The 27068-nt window shown below is 42.8% G+C and overlaps 1 protein-coding gene across 1 annotated transcript in view; it reads left to right on the plus strand.

Moving 5' to 3' along the window:
- The window catches only part of LOC137654557 (bleomycin hydrolase), a 188669-nt gene that overhangs the window by 70087 nt on the left and 91514 nt on the right, over positions 1–27068 (plus strand). Inside the window, exon 5 of the mRNA XM_068388286.1 lies at positions 6667–6812. Within this exon, the coding sequence (XP_068244387.1) occupies positions 6667–6812 (146 nt within the window). The remainder of the gene's footprint in view (positions 1–6666; positions 6813–27068) is intronic.

Below are 27068 nucleotides of genomic sequence, written 5' to 3' on the forward strand. Positions count from 1 at the left end.
GGGTAGCTAGCTACCCCCCCCCTAACACCCCCCCCACTAACTAGCGGTGGGGTAGGAAACCCTCGTTAAAACTTTATGGCTAGTCATCGGCTGTGCCGAAGTAATTATCCCATGTAAATAGCTAAGATTTGTATCGTTAGGAAAAATACAAATTATCTACAAATTTGTCATTTTATGCCTACGCTTTATTCCCATAGAGCTGAGAGAAAGCTTGTCTTAGGCGATCTCCTTCGGGAGAGCTTCCCTCTCGTTCGCGGGAAATAACTTGTAGGAGCTTGCTGATCCACCAGGGGCGGTGGCAGAGCTTTCTCCGAAGCAGGTTATCCCTTCGGGGGAATGAGTCTCCTGTCCTCGAGAGAAGACCGCCTCTGGGCATCTGCGATCCCCCGTTACGCTTATGGTTCTCCTTCAGGGGGGGAGCGAAAGCCTTCTCTTAAGCGACATTCTCCTTCGGGAGAACAAACCTTGTATGCGGAGGTGTTATCTTGTACCTGCTGGTTCTCCTTGATCCTTCGGGGTCTTGTTCGATCACCCTTTGGGCTGGCGTGATCGTTGAGCCTTTGGGACTCGGCTCGAAACCTTCGGTTTCAGTTACACTGAACCTTCTGGCTCTCGTAACGATGGTAACGTTGAGCCTTCGGGAACTTGTGCCATTAATCACGCTGACCTTTCGGGGTTTCGTGACAGAGGAACCGAGTTACGCTGATCCTTCGGGGTCTCATAACATTAGTTATGCAGAACCCTTGGGCTCTCGTAACTTTAGTCACTCCGACACTTCGGTGTTTTGTGACAGGGAAACTTCAGTTTCTCGTTACGCTGACCCTTCGTGGTCTCATAACATTAGTTACGCAGAACCCTTGGTCTCTCGTAACTTTAGTCACTCCGACACTTCGGTGTTTAGTGACAGGGAAACTTCAGTTTGTCGTTGCGCTGACCCTTCGGGTTTGCGCAAGACAGTTCACGCTGAACTTTCGGGTTCTCGTGACCTGAGTCATTGTTTTTATGACAGAGTTTTCAAACTCTCGTTGCGTTGATCGTTCGCGCTCACACAACACAAGCTATCGTGAACCTTCGGATGAGCGAAGCAGTCAGTTCTCTCACCAACCTGTGAGCTCTCGCGCTCACGGCCAAATTGGCGCGCACGACCGACTTGGCGCGCGCAAGCAAAATGGCGATCATGGCGCGCGGGTTCATCCTTTGGCGCGCCATATGCGCGAACATCTTGTTGCGCGCCATGCGCATGAACATTACACTGCGCGCCATGCGCGCAAGCAACCTTTTGCACGCCATGTGCGCGGACAACCTCGTGCGCTCCATGAGCGCGAAAGAGGTGCACGAACGAGCTCCCTGCCGCCTACCAACAGTTCGGCGCAAGATTGCACGACCATTTTGGCGCACACGATCGGTTAGGAGCGCACGACCATATTGGCGCACGCACACAATCGGATTTGAGCGCACGACCGTATTGGCACGCGCGCACGACCGTATTGGCACGCGCGCACGACCATATTGGCTCGCACGCACGACCAACTTGGCGCGCACGAACAACGAGGCACACGCAATCGGTTGAAGTGCACGAACAACTCTTAGGACCCTTTGGGGTCTCACAACGCAGTTCACGCTGAACCTTTGGGTTCTCGTGATCATAGCCATACTTATATGACAGAGTTTTTCGAACTCTCATTGCGCGAAGCGTTCACGAGAGCACAAGAGGTTTACTCTCTTGACAGAGAGTGAATTGTTCGCGTGCGCCCATCATCATCAAGAGTTTTACTCTGATGACAGAGGGATGCCTGCTGCCTAAGGGTGTACGAATCTCTACAGGTAACTATGACACAGTTCCTTTGGGTCCTGGTCACGTAACATGATTCCTGGAAATTCCATCAGGAATCAGCGACAGAGTCCCTGCGGGTTCTCGGCGCAACATCCCTTAAGGTCCTGAGAAAGGAATTCACAAACAGATACTGAACCCCTAGGTTTTCATCCGAATTTCTCTGTTTCCACGATCCAAAGTTTTCTGAAAACTCTATGGTCACCCCCCCCCCCCACCCCCCTCTACGGGATGGGTCTTCCAGAGGTGTGACTTGATACGTCACTCTACACTCCCAGCTGATTACTATATCAGCTAGTCTGGTTTCGCCAGCACCGATCCTTTCGTTTTCGAACGAACCACCGTCATCTTTCCTCCGCCTTCCCACTTCGAGTGGTTTGGTTAGCAGATGGAAATGAGCGGGGAATGAAAAATTCTTTACATTGCAATTCATTTCCCCTGGCAGGCCTTGCCCGATTTAGACGGTAGTTTTCTCACTATCGGGAAAGCGTTCAATGGCAACTCCTTTTGGTAAGCGGTCGATGGCAATTATGTGCGGCCTTCTTGAAGCAAACCCCCACAAACGAGACTTCACCTTTTTTCGGGAGACTCGTTCCTAAGAAGCTTTTACAAAACTTCAATGGGTGTTAAACTTCATGAAGGCCGTAAGCCTTCCCGGAGCATGCACTCTATCCAAGACAAAACCGCGAGGTTATTGTCTTAAACTCGGTTCTACCGTTTGATGGAGGCAGCCTCCCCCGTCATTGTACCGTGGGTATAACGACTTGCCTTTTTACACGATAGTCTTCCGAGACTTTTTATTCTATCCTTACAGGGTTATTGTTTCGAACAATTAGTCCCGAAGGAACATTGTTAGTTAATGTTAAAGAACGATAGCAACAGCGTGGGCATCTTTTCATAACGTTACGAACGTTTCAAATCCCGCCCACAGGTAAACAGACATCCGTTTCTGTGTAATGAACACTGACTAGCCCCTCACATAAAGAGGAGTGGTAAACCAAAGGAGAAATGATCGCCTCTATAACTGTATATTTTGTTTGAGAACGTGTTCGCTCTCATTCAAGAAAACATTACAATTAGTCAACGATCAAAATTCTTTCGGCAATAATGTTGCGATTCGTCCCATATACATTATTCCCGCAACAGGATTCGTTGCAAACGTTTCCTGGAGGCAGAGAATACGCATGCGCTAGCGCAAATGGACAAGTACATATATGCATGCAAGCGATCTTTCTGCCAATAAGGGCTATATACATCTTCCAATTAGAACTCCGTTCTATTAAGTTGTATATTTAGTTCCCTTTCTGAAACCAGGTTATTCAGTACATTACTTGGCTACTTTCTTGTAAGCAGACATACGGCATTTACGTTCTGCCTCCTTATAGGCATTTTTTTCCTTTCCCCCGATCGGAAGTCTTAGTCTCCTACTAAGGCTGTGGCTGGAAACTTCTCATAAGCATATCTGTTCCCTAGTAGGGAACATCTAATATAAATGCTAGTTTACCTATTGGAGATGGAGAAGTACAAACGTTTCCAACGTTCTCCAACTGAGTTCTGGACACGACTTTTAAGTCGAACTACGCATGTATGCTTGTCATACTCTCAGTTCGGTGTTACTACTCCGTAGTAGACTTATGCTCTTTACCCACCCAACAATAGATTGAAGATACGTCTCAATCCCCTCTTGGGTTTGGTTGAATGCGTTCGGTGATTACCGTACAGTCTCTTGTTTGGAAAGCGATCTCTATGGAGATTCGCCATTATAACATAAGCTGTACTGATTAACTGGTTTACCGTTTGGTATCAGTCTCATTCGGCCAACCACACTGGATTAGTGGCAGTTGGAGGGAGAACAGGCTGTTCCCCTTCGTTGCAAGAACGTGCAATTAGTTAAACGTCTCAACATCATCTTGAGGTGTGTTTATTGCTATGCACTCCCCCCCCTCGCCGCTGGACAATCCGCGGATGATGGGTGGCAGACGAGAGCTTCTGTAAAGAGGCCTGTCTTCTCGTCTTCCCTCTGAACCTGATGCTCTCTATAATGCATCAAAAGAGAGAGAGAGGGGGGGGGGCGCATATGCCATACTATTCCATCCTCGTCTGTTGGCCCGATTCAGAAAGGTACCAGCATTCACCTCTCTTAGAGGACCATCTAGCATTACAAAGCCTCAGATGGACTAGTTGCCCCCATCTGCTCGCATCATTCCTGGTATAGGAATGTGCTTGCAAAACCACCCAGATAGTGGGCTCCTAGTGTCTTGGAATCATCTTGTATCCAACAAAGTCTTAACATTGTGGGGTCCCCGACTGTGGTTATGCTCGCAGCGGCCCTGATCTTCAGGCTCCCACTCGACCGTTCCCCAGGCCCTCAAACAAGATGTATTCCAAGATCGATGGGGCGGCCTAGAGGTGTGCCTTATTTTTTCCCTCCCCATTCGGTCTGGTAAAAAAGTCCTCAGCCAAGTCAGGATAAGCAGGATCTTATCAACGACTCCAATAGCTTCGCTATGGCATCCCGCAGAATGGTTCTCAGACCTTCTGCAGCCTCTGACGGAGCTCCAATAGCTTCGCTATGGCAACCCGCAGAATGGTTCCCGGACCTTCTACAGCTCCTGACGGAGTTCCGAGGGATCTTCCTCCACGGCACGATCTTCCTCCATGGCATGATCTTCCAAGCTGCCACATGCTAACGCTTTCCTAAGCTGTAGCTTTGCTTTGACTTCTCGCCTGGGACGATCCTACACCACCCCTCTCAGAGAGGCCTTTCACAACAGGTTACGGAAAAGATGTCTAGACACCTCAGACACTTTTCAGCGTCGGTCTTCCAGGCGAAGTGTTTGGTCCTTTGTGACTGATGACGTGGAAGGGGATTCTCTCCCGTCAATGCCTTTACTTATGCAAGTTTGAGATGACTTGTCCCCCGTCGGATCTCAACCTCCTCCTGGGAACGCGGTTCGGGTCCTTCAGTCTCTAAAGACCCCTCTCTACGAACCTTAGGCCCAGCAGCAGATCGCTTCCTTACACGGAAGACGCCCTTTCTACTCACTTGGGCTTTTGACCAAGAGAGTTAGTGTGTTGTGTGATCCAACCTCTGATGTCTCCTACCCTAGGAGACGGGGAGAAGTAATCCTCAGCGGTGTCCCTGAGTGGATTGCCAAGACTCAAATCTGAGTGCGCTGTACCCTAGGTGCAGCCCATTTCGAACCAAGAGTCTTCGTTTGGTAACCGGAAACCCATCAACTGGGGTTTTACCCAGTGAGGAGTCTGTGGGGGTTACCTTAAAAGAACGATACCAGCTCGCCCCCCGTGTGTCGGCACTATTGACCAGCACGGGGAAGGTCAAGAGGAGGACCTCAAGGATTTCCTTCCCCTCTGGGATCAGAAGGCAATTGAGGTTACTCTTAATCTAGACTCTCCTCCATCCTAAGACCCAGAGCTCGTAGCGTCACTGGCGTTGCTACGTCCCTGGCATTCAAGAAACTACTCTGTGGTGCAGATACTTTAAGTGGGCATGTGGAAGCGTCAATCGACCTTCACGGCCCACTACCTGCAAAGACGTAACCCACAAGAACATGGAGACCTTTTCCATTGGTCTTGTGGTGGTCGCACAACAAATGGTCTAAACACCTCAGGCTCCTTGATGGACAAGTAGCAGAGGGTTGAGGGCTGAGGCTACCCGGATTAGTCTGGAGTGAATGAGTAAGAATGCCTGGCTCCTTTCTTCCTTTCACCTTCTCCCCTCTGGGGAAAACAGCTCTGCAAGCCTCAGCATAGCTGACCTCACCTCACTGCAGGTAAGACCCATTTCCCTTGTGCCTCCTAAGTATAGAAGAATACTTTGTTACGTCCCCAATACCTTTTAGAGGGAGGGTATTGGTCAAGTCTTTAAGAACAATAGGTTCTGTACTCGAGTTCCTATGTTAAAGAGAAGCCACACTGTTAGTTCCACACACACAAGCTTCTGCAGGCCGCTATCAGTGCATTACCTCATATCGGCACTTGATTTTAGCGAGGGTAGGGTCCCTTCTATTATCGATCACAGATCGAAATAGAGAGGACCCCGGGTCATGACCAAGGCCAGTTGGTGAGGACTTCCTCCCTCCTAAGAGTAAGTCACCCTATTATAAATAGCGAAGGTTTGTATCTGTGTCGGAACAAATAACAAATTTGGAAATAATTTGTATTTTTCCTAACGTACAAACCTGGAGCTATGTATACAAATTGGCCCGCCACCCTGTCCCCCGAGAAGTCCTGCCATAAAGCAAAGTGGTTACTCAGCCGAGAGGTGTGAGTGAGTGGGGTAGCCAGTCTACCCCACCCCCACACGCTAACTAGCGGATGGGGTAGTTATCCCTCACTAAAATTATCATGGCTCGTCTTTCAGCTGCGCCGAAAGTAATACCCTATTATAAATAGCTCCAGGTTTGTATGTTAGGAAAAATACAATTTATTTCCAAATTTGTTATATTTCTCATGGTGTTTTTTGAAACTAAATGTTATTAAAAGATGCTTTTGAGTTTCCTAATTAATAATAATTTGCTTAAAAGAGTTTGAATTAAGATATGTATATTATAATTTAGTTGGTGCTCACTATCTTGAATTTTTGTGATGCTTTGGAGCATTTTAAAACTCCAGAAAATGCAAATACTGTACAATACTACAGTATGTGTATCTAATCAAAGACGCACCCTTAGTACTAGCACCCAGAATTAATGAAATTATACAGTACTTATAGCAAAGCTATCAGTTCATATGACTAATGTACATGATATAGCTTTTCCATAGATTTATTGAATGTTTTGCAGTAAGTGGAATACAAAATGCTCTATTTATAGATTGAAAGGTGCAACTACTTCCTAAACAAAATGGTAGAATGTGCAAAGAGAGGAGAAGAAGTTCAGGGGCGACTGGTGTCGTTTTTACTTCATGATCCTACGTCAGATGGTGGTCAGTGGGACATGCTCGTTAATTTAATTACCAGGTACAGTAGTAGAAATTTTACTTAGCCTCTGCAATGCATTTTATTTCATTTAATTTATTTTTCATTGGTACTATATTCATTACTGAAGTTTAGAGTTTTGGAAAGCATCAAGGTTAATTTTGTTTCCATACAAATATGTAACCTCTTGCCTCAAGGGCACCGGACTCTGTGTGATGTTAAATGTCACAAAAGCCACCAAGAAAGAAATATAAAGTGGAAGTGCTAAGTTGTGTTATCCTGCAGAATGTGATGTCATAACCCAGAGCACATGATGCCTTCTCTTTTTACGTTATTTGTGATAACTTTTGCAACATATAATTTTCAATATTTAACTTAGCCGGTGATTATATAGCTGCAACTCTGTTGCCCGACAGACAACTCTACGGTAAAAACTCGCCAGCGATCGCTACACAGGTTGCGGGTGTGCCCAACAGCGCCATCTGTCGTCCAGATACCCAGTACTCAATGTAAACAAAGACTCAATTTTCTCTCTGTCGAGCTATCGACAAGACGTACTTACTCGCTGTTGCTAAACTGGAGTTTTTTCACAACTAATTGGTGAAGTACTTTATTCTAGTTTTGAGCTTTCGCTTTGCAGGTGTTTTATCTTCATCTTAAATCTTGAACTCGTTTTGGATAGATTTAATTATGGTGACAAAGAGAGTATGGACTTTCTTTCACTTTTAAATGGCCGACCCTTCCCTTAGACGGAAGTGTGTTTAGGCTTTTAGTAATTATATCACGTTATAGATTTTCCTCTATATATTTTATATCTCTCCGCCTTTATTAGGCCTCTTCGATTAACTTTCCATTTATTATAAACATATAAAAAATAATTTTAATGTTTTGTTTATATAGACCTTTCCTGAGAGTAGGCGGTCCTAACTTGGAAACCGAAGTTAATCAACGTTGAGCCCTTTATATCGTAATTAGCTTTTAAAGAGCTAAGGATTTAAAACTTTTTAAAGGTAATATTTTATGAAAGAATTTCTTTGATAGTCTTCGTACTGTTTTCAAAGATGAACTAACGTTTAGTTTATTTATGCTACGCAGTTGTTGACGTTCAGGACGTTCAACATGCGCTCTATCGTTACGATAGAGAGAGAGTGTATCACGGTTTCACTTTGCAGTAAGAGTAAATCGATTCTGACGTTTTGTTCATTCTTTCTTAGCTTAAATGTTTTAAATTCTATTTTAAAGGAACTTTTTATTTGAAAAACCTTTCAGTTTTTTCCTTTAGTCAAATAACATGTTTTTTTGACGAAATATAATTGGGCTCTTCTCTTAGGTGCGAAATCAAGAGAGAAAGAGAGAGAGAGATAGAGACGGAGAGAGAGAGAGGAGAGAAAACGTTCCGTTCAAGCGGGTAACGTTGTTCTCGAGTTACTCTCGTCCCTAGTCGCTGTACGGGGAGGAAGGATAAAACGTTTTAGTTTTTTATTCTCGTCCCCAGGCTATGTGCGGTGAGAGATTGAAAACGTAGTTATATGAACTAGTGTTTAGTCTCTTTCCCAGCCACTGATTTTTTTATCTTAAAATATGTTTTCTGTTTTTTGCTGGTATTAATGAGCTTGCATTATACGACTGATTTCGCAATTACTACCTTTTGATGAAGGGTAGAATTGCGTGTTTCAGGTAGAAATCAGTAAAAGTTTCGATTTCAGTGAAATAAGTGCAAAACAGAAAATCGAAGTGATAAAGTGATATGCGCAAAGTGTTACAGTGTTGCGTCCGAGGGTTCGTCTGTTCGTGCCTGTCGTTCACCTAGTCCGGGACCTCTTACATGCTCCCAAGCCCAGGGGAGAAGTAATGTCAAACGACTTATGGGTTCGAGAGGCCTTGACCAACGAACAGACGTTTTCCCTCTATGGTATTGGGTGTATCTTACCAAGATCTCCCCTACCATAAGACGAGAGAGACGTTGTTTCTCCTCGTCATCCGAAGGCTTTTCGCATAAGAAACCTGTCACAAGGTTTCGAAGCCCTCAAGCGAAAGTCAGTCCTTTCAGGACAGGTCCAGCGTCCTGGTTACAACCATTAGGACAGCTCTGACCCTATGCAGTCATCGGATAACTGCTCGCCGCCTAACAAAAGCGTAACACAGACTCCGAGAGTCTTTTTTTGTAGGCAAAGTGTTGCGGTCACAGACGTTACCCTCGTCTCTTACCACAACCATTTCCGTTGATCCTTAATGGGTTGTATGGCAAGACATGCAGTATATGCTTGCCTCCCTTATGGAAGACTATTCTGCCGATTAGTCCGTTGAGTCTAGCCGTTTATCTCATCGATATCCTGGCTTTCAGCCAACCTAACGTTCCTTTGTGCTTACTGTTGACGTTGGCGTAGCTTAGTCACGTCAGTCAGGTTGTTTAGAACCACACTCGATGCGGTCTCGTGTGGTTTTTCAGCCGCATTTGGACGTTAGGCCACTTGCTGATGCTCCTGTTGACGTTCAAGACGTTCACTAACAATCGGAGTTGACTTGTTTTGACGCTGTGCGTCAACCTCCGCATTCTAGAGTTGTTTTGACTGCTCAGTCTAGGCAGTCAAAGCAGTCTCGAGTGGACGCTGTGCGTCCTCACGCACCTGTTGTGGTTGACAGTTCAGTTGTTGACAGTTCACAGACTGTCAAGCAGTTACATGACGTTGCGTTCTGGTCCACTACTAATGCACCAGTGAGTGTGGACTCTGCTTGTAAAGAATTGCCACCACGGTAGGTCTCTCCCTTGCTTGAGACTCAGCTTTTATCGGACAAGGTTCCTGTAGATGAGGAAGTTGCTGTTCCCCCTCCTACTGATATTCCCTTGAGGACTCTGTCAGATGGAGAGGAGCCTAAAGCTGCTTAGCCTCCTATGGACTTTAATTAAATCATGATGATTTTTTTAAGAATCTTTGTCCGGATCTTTTTGTAACTGCTGTTCCTCGTTCGCCTAAACGTCAGAGCTTACACTAGGCCTAGCTACTTCGAAGCCGTTGTTTTTAAGCTAGTGCTCTCTCGCTCTCCTAGAGAGCTTTACGTTGGCTAGGTGACTGGTTTTTCACCAGGAGGAGTTTGGGGGATACAGCCTTTGCTTTCCCTTCTTTTAAACTGGTTTATAGAGCGAGAGTCTGATATGACACGAGAGAAGTTCTCGGCTTGGGAGTTCATGCCTCTGCCCAGATAGACTTCTCAATTCTCGTAGACTCTCCCTGGCGCCTGGCCAGGAGACGCTCCAAGTTGTTTACAGGTCAACTTCACAGCTGTTTTCGAGCCTTTGAAGTTTTGCTGTACAATTATGTCACGCATAACAAGGCTTTCAGGGATGGTAAACGGTACCGCCTCAGTCGCTAACCCCGTCTGTTGCCACACCTGCTCCCGTAGACCCTAAATGGGCTTTGCTGCAAGACATGCAGTCCAAGCTTGCGTCCTTGATAGAGGACTTTAATGCGGAGAAGGTTGCTACCGAACCTTCTGGCCAACAACCTTCCAACCGGTCGGTTGTGCGCCCTGTTGACGCTGAGGTAACCTACTCGCGTCTGCCAGTTGAGGTGGTTCCTCCACCGATGCGACCCAGTGTGGGTTGCCAGCCGCACGTTGACGTTAAGCGACGCTCGGAGGTGGTTGTTGACGTTCAGGACGTTCAACAACCAGCAGAGGTGACTTGTTTTGACGCAGTGTGTCAACCTCAGCAACCCGGTAGGGTGTTGACTGCACAACCCAGACGGTCTAGACAGTCTCGGGTTGACGCTGTGCTTCCTCGCGCACCCATGGTTGTTGACAGTTCACAGACTGTGCAGCAGTTCCATGATATTGCGTCCGGCTCCGTCACGCATCCACCAGTGCGACCGGACTCAGCGAGCCAGATGTTGCCCACTCCGTTGCCGTTTCCTCATCAGTTTTCGGATGAGGAACCCTCTGATGAGGACGTTGCTGAACAACAAGACGATCAGCCCCCAGAATAGATCAAGCCCTGCTATCCATCCAGAAGATGCTGAAGAAGGAACGCTGCTCAGTCAGGCTGTGGATGAGTCTGGTAGGGACGCTGTCATCCGTGGAACAATTTGTGTCACTAGGAAGACAACACCTCCGTCCTCTTCAATACCATCTAGCTTTTCACTGGAAAAAGGACAAGACGCTAGAAGCGGTCTCGATCCCGGTTTCCGAAAAGATAAAGTCTTGTCTGACTTGGTGGAAGGACAATATCAACCTAAGAGAGGGTCTTCCCCTGGCTGTTCAGACTCCCAACCACGTTCTCTTCTCGGACGCATCGGACGTGGGCTGGGGCGCGACACTAGACGGTCGGGAATGCTCAGGACTGTGGAATTCGAGTCAGAGGAGCATGCATATCAACTGCAAGGAGCTGTTGGCAGTACATCTGGCCTTGAAAAGCTTCAAGTCTCTCCTTCGAGGCAAAGTGGTGGAAGTTAACTCGGACATCACCACGGCCTTGGCGTACATCTCCAAACAAGGAGGTACCCACTCACTGACGTTGTACGAGATCACAAGGGACCTGCTCATCTGGTCAAAAGGTCAAGACATCTCCCTAGTAACGAGGTTCATCCAAGGCGACTTGAACGTCATAGCAGATTGTCTCAGTCGGAAAGGGCAAGTAATTCCAACCGAATGGACCCTCCACAAGGATGTGTGCAAGAGACTTTGGGCCACTTGGGGTAAAACCATCCATAGATCTCTTTGCAACCTCGCTGACCAAGAGGCTTCCAATCTATTGCTCTCCAGTCCCGGACCCAGCAGCAATACATATAGATGCTTTCCTCCTAGATTGGTCACATCTGGATCTCTACGCATTCCCACCGTTCAAGATTGTCAACAAGGTACTGCAGAAGTTCGCCTCTCACGAAGGGACAAGGTTGACGTTAGTTGCTTCCCTCTGGCCCGCGAGAGAATGGTTCACCGAGATACTTCGATGGTTAGTAGACGTTCCCAGTAGTCTTCCTCTAAGGGTAGACCTTCTACGTCAGCCACACGTAAAGAAGGTACTCCAAAGCCTCCACGCTCTTCGTCTGACTGCCTTCAGACTATCGAAAGACTCTCGAGAGCTAGAGGCTTTTCGAAGGAAGCAGCCAGTGCGATTGCTAGAGCAAGGAGAGCTTCTTCCATCAGAGTCTCTCCGAGACTGGTGCAAGTCAGTTTCTGTATCCTCGACCAGTACCTCTGTAGCTCAAATAGCTGTTTTTCTCTTATACCTGAGAAAAGGACGATCCCTTTCAGCTCCCACTATCAAGGGCTACAGAAGCATGTTGGCATCGGTCTTCCGGCATAGAGGCTTAGATCTTTCCAAACATAAAGATCTGCAAGACCTCCTTAAGTCTTTTGAGACCACCAAGGAGCGTCGTTTGGCTACCCCTGGATGGAATTTAGACGTGGTACTAAGATTCTTCATGTCAGACAGGTTGGAGCCGTTACAATCAGCCTCCCTGAAAGATCTCACTCTTAAGACTCTTTTCCTGGTATGCTTAGCCTCGGCTAAAAGAGTCAGTGAGATTCATGCCTTCAGCAAGAACATAGGATTTTCGTCAGAAAAAGCCACTTGTTCGCTACAACTTGGTTTTCTAGCCAAAAATGAGCTGCCTTCTCGGCCTTGGCCTAAATCTTTCGATATCCCCAGCTTATCGGAGATCGTAGGCAATGAACTAGAAAGAGTCTTATGCCCTGTTAGAGCTCTTAAGTTCTATTTAAAGCGTACTAAACCTTTACAAGGCCAATCTGAAGCTTTATGGTGTTCAGTTAAGAAACCATCCTTGCCTTTGTCAAAGAATGCTTGGTCAGACTTTATCAGATTGTTAATACGAGAAGCTCATTCACATCTGAGTGAGGAAGACCGAACTTTGCTTAAGGTGAAGACGCACGAAGTTAGAGCTGTAACAACTTCCGTGGCCTTTAAGCAAAATATATCTCTGCAAAGTATAATGGACGCAACCTATTGGAGAAGCAAGTCAGTGTTCGCGTCATTTTACTTGAAAGATGTCCAGTCTCTTTACAAGAACTGCTACACACTGGGACCATTCGTAGCAGCGAGTGCAGTAGTGGGTGAGGGCTCAACCACTACAATTCCCTAATTCCATACCCTTTTAATCTTTCTCTTGAAATGTTTTTATTGTTGTTTTTTGGGTTGTCCGGAAGGCTAAGAAGCCTTTCGCATCCTGGTTGATTTGGCGGGTGGTCAAAGTCATTTCTTGAGAGCGCCTAGATTAGGGGTTTTGATGAGGTCCTGTTGTATGGGTTGCAACCCTTGATACTTCAGATCCTAGGGGTCGATCAGCATCCTAAGAGGATCGCGAGGCTCCGTAAGGAAGACGTACTTAAAAGGCAGAGAAATTGTTCAAGTCGACTTCCTTACCAGGTACCTATTTATTTTGTTTTTGTTATTTTGATAACTTCTAAAATGAAATAAAAACTCTTAGCTCATAAAAGTGTAAACATATATTGCTGGTCTCTACCCACCCCCCTGGGTGTGAATCAGCTATATAATCACCGGCTAAGTTAAATATTGAAAAATGTTATTTTGATAATAAAATAAATTTTTGAATATACTTACCCGGTGATTATAAATTAAAGGACCCTCCCTTCCTCCCCAATAGAGACGCAGTGGGACGAGGAGAAAATTGAGTCTTTGTTTACATTGAGTACTGGGTATCTGGACGACAGATGGCGCTGTTGGGCACACCCGCAACCTGTGTAGCGATCGCTGGCGAGTTTTTACCGTAGAGTTGTCTGTCGGGCAACAGAGTTGCAGCTATATAATCACCGGGTAAGTATATTCAAAAATTTATTTTATTATCAAAATAACATATTTTTGTGCTCATAAAAAATACAGTTGCCTTAATATTGTGATCTTTATAGAGAAAACAATTTGCAATATTTTAGTTGCCTCAGTCAGGGGTGTAATATGTACTGGAAAATAAGTAGGGTTGTTTTATTATTTCAATTAACCTTACCTGTTTTTCACCTTGCTTTTTAAGTGAAACTTGCACTCTCTATTGATATTTATCCTTAAAAATAATTTTTTAAATTTCCCAGTCCCTAACTCATATTGCCTTCCCCGTAAATTGATGGGCACTCCATCTGCAGTGCTCTATGGTAAACTCTCTGCTTGGGTATTCTGTACTTCATATCTAAAATGTTGTCCTTGCACGCCAGACATTCTTTCATTACTGCACGATTCTTTGTTTTGAGTGTTGTACTGTAGTGTTTTTATATTTTGTATTGTATGCATGCATGTTTTGTTGGCTTTAAGATTTGTTTGTGGACTAAATGTTAAATGAATAAGTTACCGATAGAAGAAAAGATTCTCATTCCCTTTGTGTTTTCTGTCAAAGGCAAGTATATTATTCAAAACTTTAATGCCTGGAATGTGCAGAGTTCTTAGAGAACCTTATGGAAAATATGTCAAGTTAGTTTCTAAAGGGGTTTTTGATGGGCACTCTAAATGTAAGAGGAAAGGATAGAAAGGGCTGGGAAAAGGCACAGAACAGGCTAGGCTATCTGATTTAAGTGATGTAGAAATTAATATTCAAACGGGTAGTAAACCATCTGATGTTCAGAATGAGAAGGATTGAGATTCCTAAATCTCAACTTAAAATATTTATGGAAAATTTTTTTTTTATTCATCTTTCTAATGTGTCTGGCAATAATTCAGAAGTAGGCAGTGTCCGTGGTGTAATCTATTTGTTTAAACCCTAGGTTAGGTTTGCATAATGTTTTGCATTTCAGTCATTTTATACCATCTGTTGTTCATAATAATGGTGCTCAGCTTATTATGGAATGGAGTCATTCAGGATAATATTTGATTTCTTAGTTGTGAAATCTATGTGAAACTTATGCCTTTCTGCAATCCTGATTCATAGAATAAGCAATTGGATTCTTAGATAGAAGTGCTGAATGGTGCGGAAGTACAGATTATATCCTTCCTTCTGCTTATGGACCAAGTACTAATGAACAGCCCTTTTGGGCAATTATTGATAATGTGGCATATCATATTATTCCTCTGATACATGGTACATACTGTATTTGTTCGGACACTAAATACAAACCCTTTTGCTTTTTATCAAGGATATACTTACGACGAAGCTGGAAGACTAGCCTAAGACTTTTAGCTAGTTGTAACTACACCACTGCTAGTTAGTGGGGGTGTAGGGAGATAATACTAGCTACCCTACTCAAACATACACTGGTGCTGTCTCATTAATTTTTCTTTCGGCTCAGCCGAGAGTGGACATTCGTCTCTCTCCACCTCCCAACCTAACTGCCATACTGACGAATTGTTTTCTTTTCTTTTTTGTTTCTGGTGTGAATGTGACTTCCTCTGGTTGTCATGTGAACTTTTCCAGGACCTGAAGGGAACAAATGTAGCACTTTCATGTCCTCGGTCGAGACCGCCCCATGTTCGTTGTGTCATACCAGTGCATTTCAGTGCACTCCCAGGCAACATGCGACCCAGCTGTTTGTCACTGACTACAACGAGATCAGCCGTCTACTTGACAGCGCGTAACCAATCACTATCCAATTGCTACATGCCTCGAGACTCTTCCAGGTCTAGACTTCCTGAGAGTTATCTGCAGTCCACGCATGATCGCCCACCTGCGCACAGGCATCTCGCCCACTCCCCAAGACCATACGGTAGCATCTCGCGAACCAGCCCCTGCATCTTCTTCTCTATCAGCTCGCGAGCGCCCAGTAGCACGTAACGACATAGCTGTTCACCAACTTCCGTCAACGCGCACCCAGCTTGCTCTTCCAAGCTAGGGTGAGACGCCATGCCGGTCCCATTACGGCCAGGTAAGCGACCTCTCTCTCCATTTCAGGGTCTGAAACCTTAAACTTCTAGGAAGCATTCTCAGTTCTGTAACCTACCCAGTGAGAAGCCTTCTTCGATTCTATCCTTTGAGGACATTCCGTGGTTCAACGCATAGGTGAAGGCGATGAGTTTTGCCGTTTCTGGCGTCGCATCTCTTATTCCTTTCTGTCTCCATCAGCCTACACTCCCTCGAAACTTGTTCAAGCAACTTTAGTCCTCCTCCGGAGAGGCATTATTACCAACCCTTAGCCTGACCTTGGTCTTGTTTGTCAACCCTCTGTCAATGTCCCTCTTCGTCAGCTCGGGGAAGGTCAAGAGAAGGATCACCAAGAATACGTTCTCGGCTTGGATTTGCAAGTTCATGGACTGACCATTGAATCCTGATTTTTCTCCGCATAGAGGAGACTTAGAGCTCATAACATTAGGGGTGGGAGTATGCCCCAGCGTTTTATGAATACTACTCAGTGACGCAAGGCCTTGTCAGCTGGCGTGTGGAAGCGTCAAATGACCCTCTCTGCCCACTTCATCCAAGACGTGACCCACAGGAACATGGAGACATTCTCCAATTACTCTTTTAGTGGCTACACAATATATTGTTTAAACACCTCAGGCTCCTAGATGGACAAGAAGCAGATGAGGGAGGGCAGAGTTTAACCATGCGTGAGTCTGGGATGAAAGAAAAAGAATGACTAGCTCTTTCTTTCATCTTCCACCCTGTGGGTTAACCGCACCAACCGTACTCTGTATAAGCTGGCCTCCGCTGTCTGCAGGTAGAACCATTTCCCCTGTGTAACATGGTATAGAGAGCTATACTTGTTACGCCTTCATGTCCCCTGGCGAGGTGGGATTGGGTAACGTCTTTGGTTGATTCTAAGATTCCTACGTTTCTGAGAATTCTTACCTAGACTAGTCACACTGCTAGTATCACACAATCTCACAGATTGTTCAGGCCGCTAACCGTGCTTTGCACGAATTGTTTAGCTAGGTGTCAGGGTTTCTCCCTGTACGTGCGGAGCACGTACGGGAAAACCCATGGTCAGAGACCAGCAAGTTGGTTTGGCCTTCCACCCTCCTAGGGGTTGAGTCAATCCCCATAAATAGCAGTGGTTTGTATTAGTTTCGGAACAAATGCCATATCTGAAAGTGATTTGCATTTTTCCCAATGATACAAACTTGTAGCTATTAATACAAACTAGCTCGTCATTACCTGTCCCCCGATAAGTCATGCCTGCAATAAGAAGTGATAATACAACACCGGTATGTGTATGTGAGCGGGGTAGCTGGCTACCCCTCCTACATCCCCGCCAACTAGCTGTAGGAGATTACACCTCTCTAAAAGTCTTTTGGCTAAACTTCTTGCTTTGCCGAATGTATAATTCCTATAAATAGCTACAAGTTTATATCGTTAGGAAAAATACAAATTTATTTCGAATTTGTCATGTTTATCCAGAAAAAACAATAAAATTTTTGTGAAAGGAGTAATCTAGAGACTCCTAAATGTTCCAGTGAGTACTGACAGAGATTTATGCCAAAGTTAGAGCAGTTTTGTCTGTGTACTCTGCTGTGGAACTAAAAAAAAAAAAGATTATGAGACAGGTATTCCTTTGTGAATTATTCTTATCACTGACAGACTTTTTCCCATCTTAGTGTAATTGCCTCTTTTCATATATTGACACATATCTTACTCATCCCCAGAAATAAGTAAACATGAAATGGCATAGAAAAAGTTTCAGCGGCAGTCAAACTTTAAGTTGTATATGTCCAAACCCTGTCGACTGATTGTGCAAATAATGAACCACAATGTTGCGGGGTTCTCCTTAGGTTGAGGCCTTGAATTTTCTTTGGAAAATATCTACCTTGTCCGAAAAGGCTTTGTCTTGATGTTCACAATTAGAAAATTTGTATCACAAACCAGATAGGACTGTAAATTATTTAAAAAAAAAAAAAAATTTTTTGTATTTTATATCTTAATTTTAATGCGTGGGCCTCCTGAATAACCCATTTCTGGTGGTTTTGTATTGATATGGGAATGCCTAATGTGTGGACAGCTTGTTTTTTTTTTAAATAATTTTTAGTCTAGTTATTGTTCAATTCTTATTCCATATCAGAGGAAAATAATATTGTTATAATAACTATACCTGTATTTTTTCATTTTGAAATCTATATTTTTAAATGTGTAACTTCCCTGGTAGTTACATACATATAGCTTAAATCCCGCGTTTCGACGTGGCACGCCAGAAATTCAAATTCGCGGCAACAGCCGCCATGACAGTAGGTGGTCATACATGAGCTCCACCACTCGTAGGTTATCAGAACCATACCCATCATCTTCAGAAATTCTCTGTCGTTGATCGTGTGAACACCTCAGGAAATTCTTTCGCCGCTAATAACTTTGTTCTACATTTGGTGAAGTACCTTTTGTTGATTATTGTTGACGACTTTTGCCACTTGTTTTGGATATTCTTCTGTACTTTTCACTATCGATTTACAGTGAGCCCTCGCTACTTCGCGGTTCGACCATCGCGGATTCACGACTTCGCAGACTTTTTTCATTAAATACGGCATCCGATTTCATCAGCAAACCACTATTTTTGGGGGAAACATCATTTTATTCTAGAAAATCACTACTCTTTAAATAGTTAAGTGCACATTAAGAATGTGTGTACTTTTGTTTTTAAATTTCGGGTGTGTTTTAAAAATCGAGTATTGTTAACTTCTTTTTGTTTTACTTTTGGCTGTGATCAGATCAGCTGATGTCTAGCTGCCGGTCTCAAGAATATGCGCGTACGAAGTATTGTTTATACCATTTCTTAACTTATTTAAACCATCTATACAGTTGATATTACATAAGCACCAATGTGTTATAACCTATCATATTTTTTTGTTTATTACATTTAAAACAACTCTCTCTCTCTCTCTCTCTCTCTCTCTCTCTCTCTCTCTGAGCTACTTTTCACTACCTCTCATTCCTTATCTCTATCTCACTAACAAATGAAATCTTTGTTGCTTCACAAAGTTTCAATCATATTGAAAATCAATCATGATTCAATTTTCCTTACTTTCTCCAATCTCGCACTATGTCGCATCGAACGTTATAGCGGTAACTTAATTGTTCGACAACTTTAAAAATCGGCCTAGTACTTGCTTCTTCTCTTACTTTTTTTTTTTTTTAGATGGTTTCATAATTGAGGCGGGTACAAGTTGACTTATAACTGAAGTTAGGAAAAGTATTTTGGATATGGAATGGAGAATCATCTTTAGTAACAGTTTAGAATTATCGTAAATTATCATTCGGTCATTAGGGGCAGTTTGTTATTGTTGATTAAACGCCAAAAGAAAAAAAAAGAAAAAAAAATTGTTTTCCTGCTTTGCTACGTATGTAGGATTTTATATAGATACGGTAAATAATATTTGTAATAACATATTTACTAAAAGCTTTAATATCATTATTTATCACTTTCATCATGCGCGTTTAATGCCTTCGTTTGTTTATTACGATCAAAGATGGAGCGTACAGTAAACGAATGGAAGGTTTCCGTTTCAGGCGGCGTCATAAAGAAAAACATTATATAAATGGCATTCATTTCATTTATTTGGAAGTCCTAAGAAAAATTAAGTAAAACACTGGTTATAACAAAATCAACATATAATCAATACTTGGTAAGATTGCTGTCGATGCAAAAACTAACCTATACACAGATGTGTATCTACGTCTGTTTCTTCATTATGATCAGAGATAAACGTAAGCAAAACATTGGTTGTCATTTTTTTATCGTGCTTTTTGGCGTGTTTAGGAAACACATGATATAAAATCGCCTTTAATATTTGTGCCTGTTTTAGTTTAGGGTACTGTAGTACAGTAGGGTCCCGAATTATGCGTGTTCGAATTATGCGATTCCCCATTTATACGGTCAGTAGTTTAACAAAAAAAAAAAAAATTGTTTCTGCAAAGCTGTTCAATGTCTGCATGTCAAGCACTACAAAATATATCAAATCTATTGTCTTTTTAGGTATATTGGTAGCCCTAAATACAGTGCTTGATAATAAATGTTACCAATCGATATTTATCTTACATTTTATTAACATAATTTCATAATAAATAGCCTATTTAAGGAAAAAATTCCATAATAATGAAATCAACTTTTATCTATGTGAATCCAGCTGACAAAATGTAAACAGAATTGTGGTTACATTCTCGGCAATCTTTATCTTTCTCTAACCTTTCGATAATTTTAATGGTATTGTTAATGAAGGTATATTCAAATATTATTTTTATTTAGTATAGAATATATAAAAGCTTTAGTTTTCCCTGTGGGTATTCAAGGTTTTCACACGTAGGCTGGATTCGCTTAGCGGCAGTGAATAGCGTAAATTTCGGTAACAAGTCTGCAATATTTTGTCATTTTCTAAACAGTATAGATTTGCTTTACAATTATTTGTTTTGTATAGTACAAGGTGTAATTATAAAATCCTCTCTCCAAGAGCGAGAGAGAGAGAGACTCGAATCTCTCTCTCTCTCTCTCTCTCTCTGTATGTGTGTAAGAAATAAAATCTTAGTTCACATATTACAACCTGAGTTTAAGAATGAAATTAACATGACTATTATTAGTTTTGGTGATCATTTCCTCGCTTCAAGTGGTACAAGAAACAAAAACATGGCATTCGATTACAACAGCTGATTCTCTCTCTCTCTCTCTCTCTCTCTCTCTCTCTCTCTCTCTCTCTCTCTCTCTCTCTCTCTCTCTCTCTCTCTCTCCAGTGTTATACAATACTTACATATACTGTGGATGAAGAACCCAAAATAGGTTTTATTAAAAAGCGTCAAATATAAAACAAAAAAAATTATACCGAGTATAAATCCATTTCAATCGTAGCTTAAAATATGACATCCGATTTCGTCAGCAAACCACTATTTTTAGGAAACTTCACTTTATTCTAGAAAATTGCTGCTATTTAAATAGTTAATTGTGCTTTAGGAAAACCCTGTACTTTTGTTTTAAATTTCGGAAATATTTTATAAATCGAGTATTGCTGACTTATTTTTGTTTAACTTTTGGCTGTGATCAGATCAGCTGATGTCTAGCTCTCACTCTCAAGAATATGAGCATACGAATACAATAACAAAGCATTGTTTATACCATTTCTTAACTTATTCAAACCATCTATACAGTTAATATTACATAAGCACCAATGTCTTATAACCTATCATATTTATTGTTTAGTACATTTAAAACCATCATTCTCTCTCTCTCTCTCTCTCTCTCTCTCTCTCTCTCTCTCTCTCTCTCTCTCTCTCTCTCTCTCTCTCTCTCTCTCTAGGATACCTTTCGCTACCCCCCTCATTTCTTACCTCACTCTATCTCTAACAAATGAAATCTTTGTTGTTTCACGAAGTTCAGTTTTATTAAAAATCAAGCATTATTCAATTTTTTCTTACTTCTCCAATCTCGCACCATCTCTATCATATCGAACGTTCTAGCAGTAACCTAATTGTTCGATGACTTTAAATACCGGCCTAGGACTTTCTTCTTCTTTTACCTTTTTCCAAATGGTTCCATAATTGAGGTGGGTACAAGTTGACTTATAACTGCAGCTAAGAAAAGTATTTTGGATATGGAAAGGACAATTATCTTTCGTAACAGTTTAGAATTATCGTAAATTACCATACTGTTAATAGCGGCTCTTTGCTATTGTTGATTAAACGTATGAAAAAAAGTTTTCCCGCTTTGCTATGAATTTAGGAATTTATATGGATACGGTAAGTAAAATATTTGTAATAACATAATGTTTACTAAATGCTTTTAATATCAATAGTTATCACTTTAATCATGTGTGTTTAATGCTTTCGTTTGTTTATTATGATCAAAGATGGAGCGTACAGTAAACAAATGGAAGGTTTCAGTTTCAGGCGGCGTCATAAAGGAAAACATTTTTTCATTTACTTCGAAGTTCTAAACAAAATTAAGTAGAACAACATTGGTAATAACAAAATCATCATATAAAACTAACCTACTGTATACAAAGATGTGTAAATGCGTTCGTTTCTTCGTTATGATCAGAGATAAACGTAAACAAAACAATGGTCGTCATTTTTAATTGTGCTTTTTGGCGTGTTTAGGAAACTCGTGATATAAAATCTCCTTTATTTTGATTATTTAGGATTTTAAATGATACAACAAAAGCTACTCTATACAGTGATGGTTTTGCTATTCACCAGTTGTCTTATACAATAGATATGACAAACATTAAAATTTGTCTGTATTTTGGGTCATGTTATAACGAGAAATATACGGTGTTTGCACACATCCTGCTAGTAACTTTAACCTTTTTTTCAAGTTATCAGAACTTTAGTATATCAAATGTTTGATTTATTTACAAGAACAACCTGATATTATAAAATAATACAGTATACTACATAGAAAGTATTGGAAATGGGTGGTAAACACGTTTGAATAGGCAAGTTGCTGGTTGCCATGGCCCAAATGTAATTATTTCTGTTAGTTGTGTTTCGAAATATGCGATTTTCCAATTATACGAGGTCATTGATCGACCAAATTCTTGCATAATTCGGGACCCTACTGTACATGCATTAAGTGTTCTGTACATTAAAGGGTAGTTTGTTAACAGTACTACGTAAAGGGAAGGTTTTAAAAGTCTGAATATACATGTTAATTAGATACGTAAATATGGTGTCCCTACTAAGCGGATTTTCAGCTATCGCGGCCGGGTTTGGAACCTATCTACCGCGATAAACGAGGGTTCACTGTATTAGACTTTGTTGGTTTGACTTGGACTGTTTTTCTGTTTTTTCAAAATGGCTGACTATCAGAAAGTGTGTAAAAGGTTGCAAGACACGTATGCCTAAAGCCCCTATTGATCCTCATACAATATGCTGTGGTTGTAGAGGTCAATTTTGTTCATATAATAACAGATGTAACGAATGCAAGTCTTTGTCTGATTCGGAGTGGATTGCTTTTGAACGCTATGTTAAGCGTTTGGAAAGAGATAGAATTAGAAGGTCTAGATCAGCTATTATTCTTTCTAATAGATCTTCGGATGGTGATATTCCTTCCGATAGTCATACTAATATTCCTGTTCCTATTCCAGTAGTCCCAGACCCCAATTCGGTGTCGGAGGTAAGTGAACCTTTATTGAAGGATATAATGGCTACTATTTCAGCCTTAGGCGCCCAAGTTCGCTCTCTAAAAACCGAAAAAGAAGTTATGTGGGGTGCGGTGCGTGGTTTGCAAAACAAAGTGAATAGTGACAGTGAAGTGGAGGGTGCGTCCGTTCATAATCCCAGCTGGGGACCTCTTCCATGCTCCCCAATCCCTGGGAGAAGGAATGTCGGAAGGCAAAAGGATATGGCAGACTTTAATCAGCGAACGAACGTCCCCTCGAGCGATATTGTTGTCGATACCCATATCGCTCCCCCTTACCACAGTAAAGGTGAGGTTAAATTTGTCTGCGTCTTCTTCCGATGACGTAAAGCCGCGACGTAGTTGGCGTCAACTACTTCAGTCAAGACTGCTCAAGAGATATATGTCTCCTAATAAACCATCTTGTAGTGCCTGGTGTTTACCGGAGGTTTTCCTTTCGGACGAAGACGATATGTCAACACCGAAACAGGCACGTAAGACGCATAGTTCGTTGGAGGGAGAAGGTGCTCAATTGACGTCAGTTCACGCTCCTTCTTTTCCTCCAGATTGGGAAATGTCTCAAAAACTTTCCCCTGTTGTTTGCCCTAAGTCTATTGACGCTCCCGCAGGTCATTCGATACTCGGTTTAGATCGCGCACAAAGCGTGCTGGAAGTATCGACAGTTGACGATACCTCGCAGTGATCATTACATAGTTTTGCTGACGCACACGGCATCCGGTCTATTCCTGATTTATTTGCATTAAAGAGGTCCATTTCGTCTCTGTTTGACGTTTATGACTCTCGAACAGAGAGTTCGCGACCAAAAGAATCGAAGGACAGCAATAGACCAATTAAGTGTTCTTCCGATACTATCGTACAGCGTAGCCTTCCGGTACTCGGCAACGCACCATCGTGTACGTCGGTGGCCGCAAGCGATAATTTTGACGTATGCGACTATCGGGTCTCTTCCTCACGGCATTCTGGACATAGACGCCATTCTGAATTCATGCCGGACGCTCACAAGGTTGTGTCTACTCAACAGGATAGACAATCGGTTGCTTCACCCTTGCGATCTTCGGATCGCGCAACTATCGATAGCGATGGACGCGTTTTACAAGCCGATAACTCACGGCATTCTGGACGCATACAAAAGTCTGAAAGCCCACGGCATTCTGGACGCATACAAAAGTCTGAAAGCCCACGGCATTCTGGACGCATACAAAAGTCTGAAAGCCCACGGCATTCTGGATGCATACAGAAGTCTGAAAGCCCACGGCAACATGGACGCATGAGACAGTCTGTTTGTATGCTAGACGCATGCAGTCAAGTTTTGTCTCCGAGTCATCTGACCGGACGCAATACTATCGCTAACGCACCGCTCGCGGCAGACACACGGCATTCGGAAGCCATATAACAGTCTTCCCTTTTGCTGGAAACTTTGGAAACTGTTTCTCCATCAAAGCCCTCAGTTCTTAGTCGCTTTGGCCACGGCAAAAAGGGTAGGGGAGTTACAAGCCATCAGCAAGAAGGTGGGCTTTAATGGAGACAATGCCATGTGCTCCCTCCAGCTTGGTTTTCTCGCAAAAAACGAGAATCCTTCTCGACCCTGGCCTAGAACTTTTAACATCCCAAGTCTATCTCACCTAGTTGGGCGAGAGAAAGAAAGAGGCCTTTTTCCAGTAAGACCCCTTAAATTTTATCTGCAAGTGTCCAAGAACCTGAGAGGTCAATCAGACAATCTGTGGTGTTCTGTTAAAAAACCCTCTCTACCATTATCTAAAAATGCTCTAGCTTTCTTTATCAAGGACGTGATAAGAGAAGCTCACCAGAATTGTGAGGAAAGGAGTTTCCCAATTCTTAAAGTGAAACCCCATGAGGTTAGAGCTGTGGCAACCTCTATGGCTTATAAACATAATAAATCTATGAAGTCCATCCTAGAGGCCACGTTTTGGCAAAGTAAATCAGTCTTCGCAAACTTCTATCTTAAAGATGTACAAACCCAGTATGAGGATTGCTGTTCCCTGGGTCCATACGTTACCTCCGGCATAGTTGGAGAAGGGTCTACTGCCTCTTCCCTATAATCTAAATATACCCTTGCCTTTTGTATTTGTGTTCTTAGGTTGTCTGTGAGTTGGTCGCAACCTTTCACAGTCTGGGATGCAAGTCAAGTTAGTTTTTAAACTTTAGAGTAGGTGGTCAGATTCAGTATCCTTGGCTATGCCAAGTTTGCAAGGGTGGAGGTCTAGCCATGTGAAGGTCGAGGACTTTGTGGCAGCCCCAAGAGACTTTTACAGCCCCCTGAGTGGATCGCTGAGTCTCTCAAGGAATGTGGGCATAATGAGGCAGAGTAATTATGAAGCCAACTTCCTTGTCAGGTAAGAACCAAATTGTTAGTACTACTAATTGTAGTTATTAATAATTATATGAATTTCCCAATGGGATGAGGTTTTCAACCCACCTCCAACTGTGTGAATCAGCTATATATATGTAACTACCAGGGAAGTTACATATTTAAAAATTGTATTTTTATTATAAAATAAATTTTTAAATATACTTACCTGGTAGTTACATATATAAAAGGGCCCTCCCTCCTCCCCTCTGAAAACAGAGACATAGAATTTCTGAAGATGATGGGTATGGTTCTGATAACCTATGAGTGGTGGCGCTCATGTATGACCACCTACTGTCATGGCGGCTGTCGCCACAAATTTGAATTTTCTGTCGTGCCGCGTCGAAACGCAGGATTTAAGCTATATATATGTAACTACTAGGTAAGTATATTTGAAAATTTATTTTATAATAAAAATACCATTTTTTTATTTTTCTAAACAGTAATATGCATTTCATTTCATAAAATGTTTCCTCAGTCACCAATTTTTTAGTGTTATTTGCTTACTTTTTAAAATCTTACCTGAGATTTGAGCTATTTATTATATACTTTGCTGATTTTCCAGAATTAGATCAACAGTCATACTACTTGTTTATTTGGCAAACTCAAGATAAAAAAAAGAAAATAATAGGGAAGTTCTAAGTTTCTAGCTTGGTCCCCTTGCTTTGTATAAAATTAAGGGGTGGTGCCCAGTGCTCATTTTTTTTTTTATTATTGAATTTTTATCTTTTGCCAAGATTTTTTGGCATTCTACTGCATTTTTGTGTAGTGCAAAGTTAGTGTTTGGTTGGCATTTTGACACTAGGAAATCTGTGTGCTACGTCCGGGCACAGTCTGCAAACCACTACAGCGTTGCTTCCCCTAACGAAGCGGTGCCGCCCTCGAACGTAGGGGAGTCTATATGCTGCTGACGCTTTGCGACAGCTGTGGCCTTCCTTGGGGATTTCAGCTTTTACCTCTAAGGAATGGCTTATTAAGGATCTGCGGGCAGGGATACAGCGGGAGTGCACACCTACCTCCACAAAGGAAGACTTTGGTCTGTCTTTAGAGATTCCGAAGGCTGTAGGTCTAAGGAACCTCCCGTGTCTTTGCCTACAGTAGTCTCATCTCCTTCCTGCTACTTTGGTAGTTATATGAGAGCAGTGGCTGATAAGTACCCCTTGGGGGATCCCTTTGGGGTGAATCCAGAAACTGGTTGTGGCCAAGTTTCACAGCCCGTTGCTTAGGATGCCCGCCCTCAGCCTGGGTCTTATCAGCAGGCTGAGGATATGCAAAGTTTGCTTCCATGAGCACATCCTTCAGCCGATGATTGCCCGTCATGTTAATGAGTATGATGCCCCTCTCCTGAATGGTTTTCTCCCAGGGGATTCCTCAAGTGAGTACGAGACTTCAATTCCGCCAACTAGCTCTTTGGAGCATAACTTGTCAGAGCAAGATAAGGTTCGACGGCAGTGTACAGCTCCTGTCCCTTGCCGTCGTGTCCACAGGACACAGCAAAACGTTTACCATTCTACTAAGCCTACTTCTTCAAAAGCAGCGCCTAAGGTTCTTGCCTCTTACAAAGTAGAACCCACTGTTCTGCATTTACATCAATGCGAACCAGTTCACAATGTCTAGTTTATCTCATTGTGAAGGAACAGCCACAAGTTCTTGCCTCGCTGGGGAGCACTCCTATCCACCTAGTCTTAGCGAGGGTGTCAGGCAAACTCTTCTGCTTGGTGAGAGTTTAAACACATCTCCAGTTTCCTCGCTCATCCAGAGAAGCAAGTTTGCATGACCATACTCACCTTCTCTCAAACTTTCAGCCTCGGTATTGCGCACTTTCTGTCTGTGTCGCTGTGCGCAGTCAACGAGGTTACTTGATCGCTCACAGACAGTTAGCAGGCATCTACAGTTGCCTCGCTATCGCTCACCTCGCTGTCATTCACCTCGTC

The sequence above is a fragment of the Palaemon carinicauda genome, chromosome 15 (genome assembly GCF_036898095.1).
Source record: "Palaemon carinicauda isolate YSFRI2023 chromosome 15, ASM3689809v2, whole genome shotgun sequence".
NCBI lineage: Eukaryota > Metazoa > Arthropoda > Malacostraca > Decapoda > Palaemonidae > Palaemon > Palaemon carinicauda.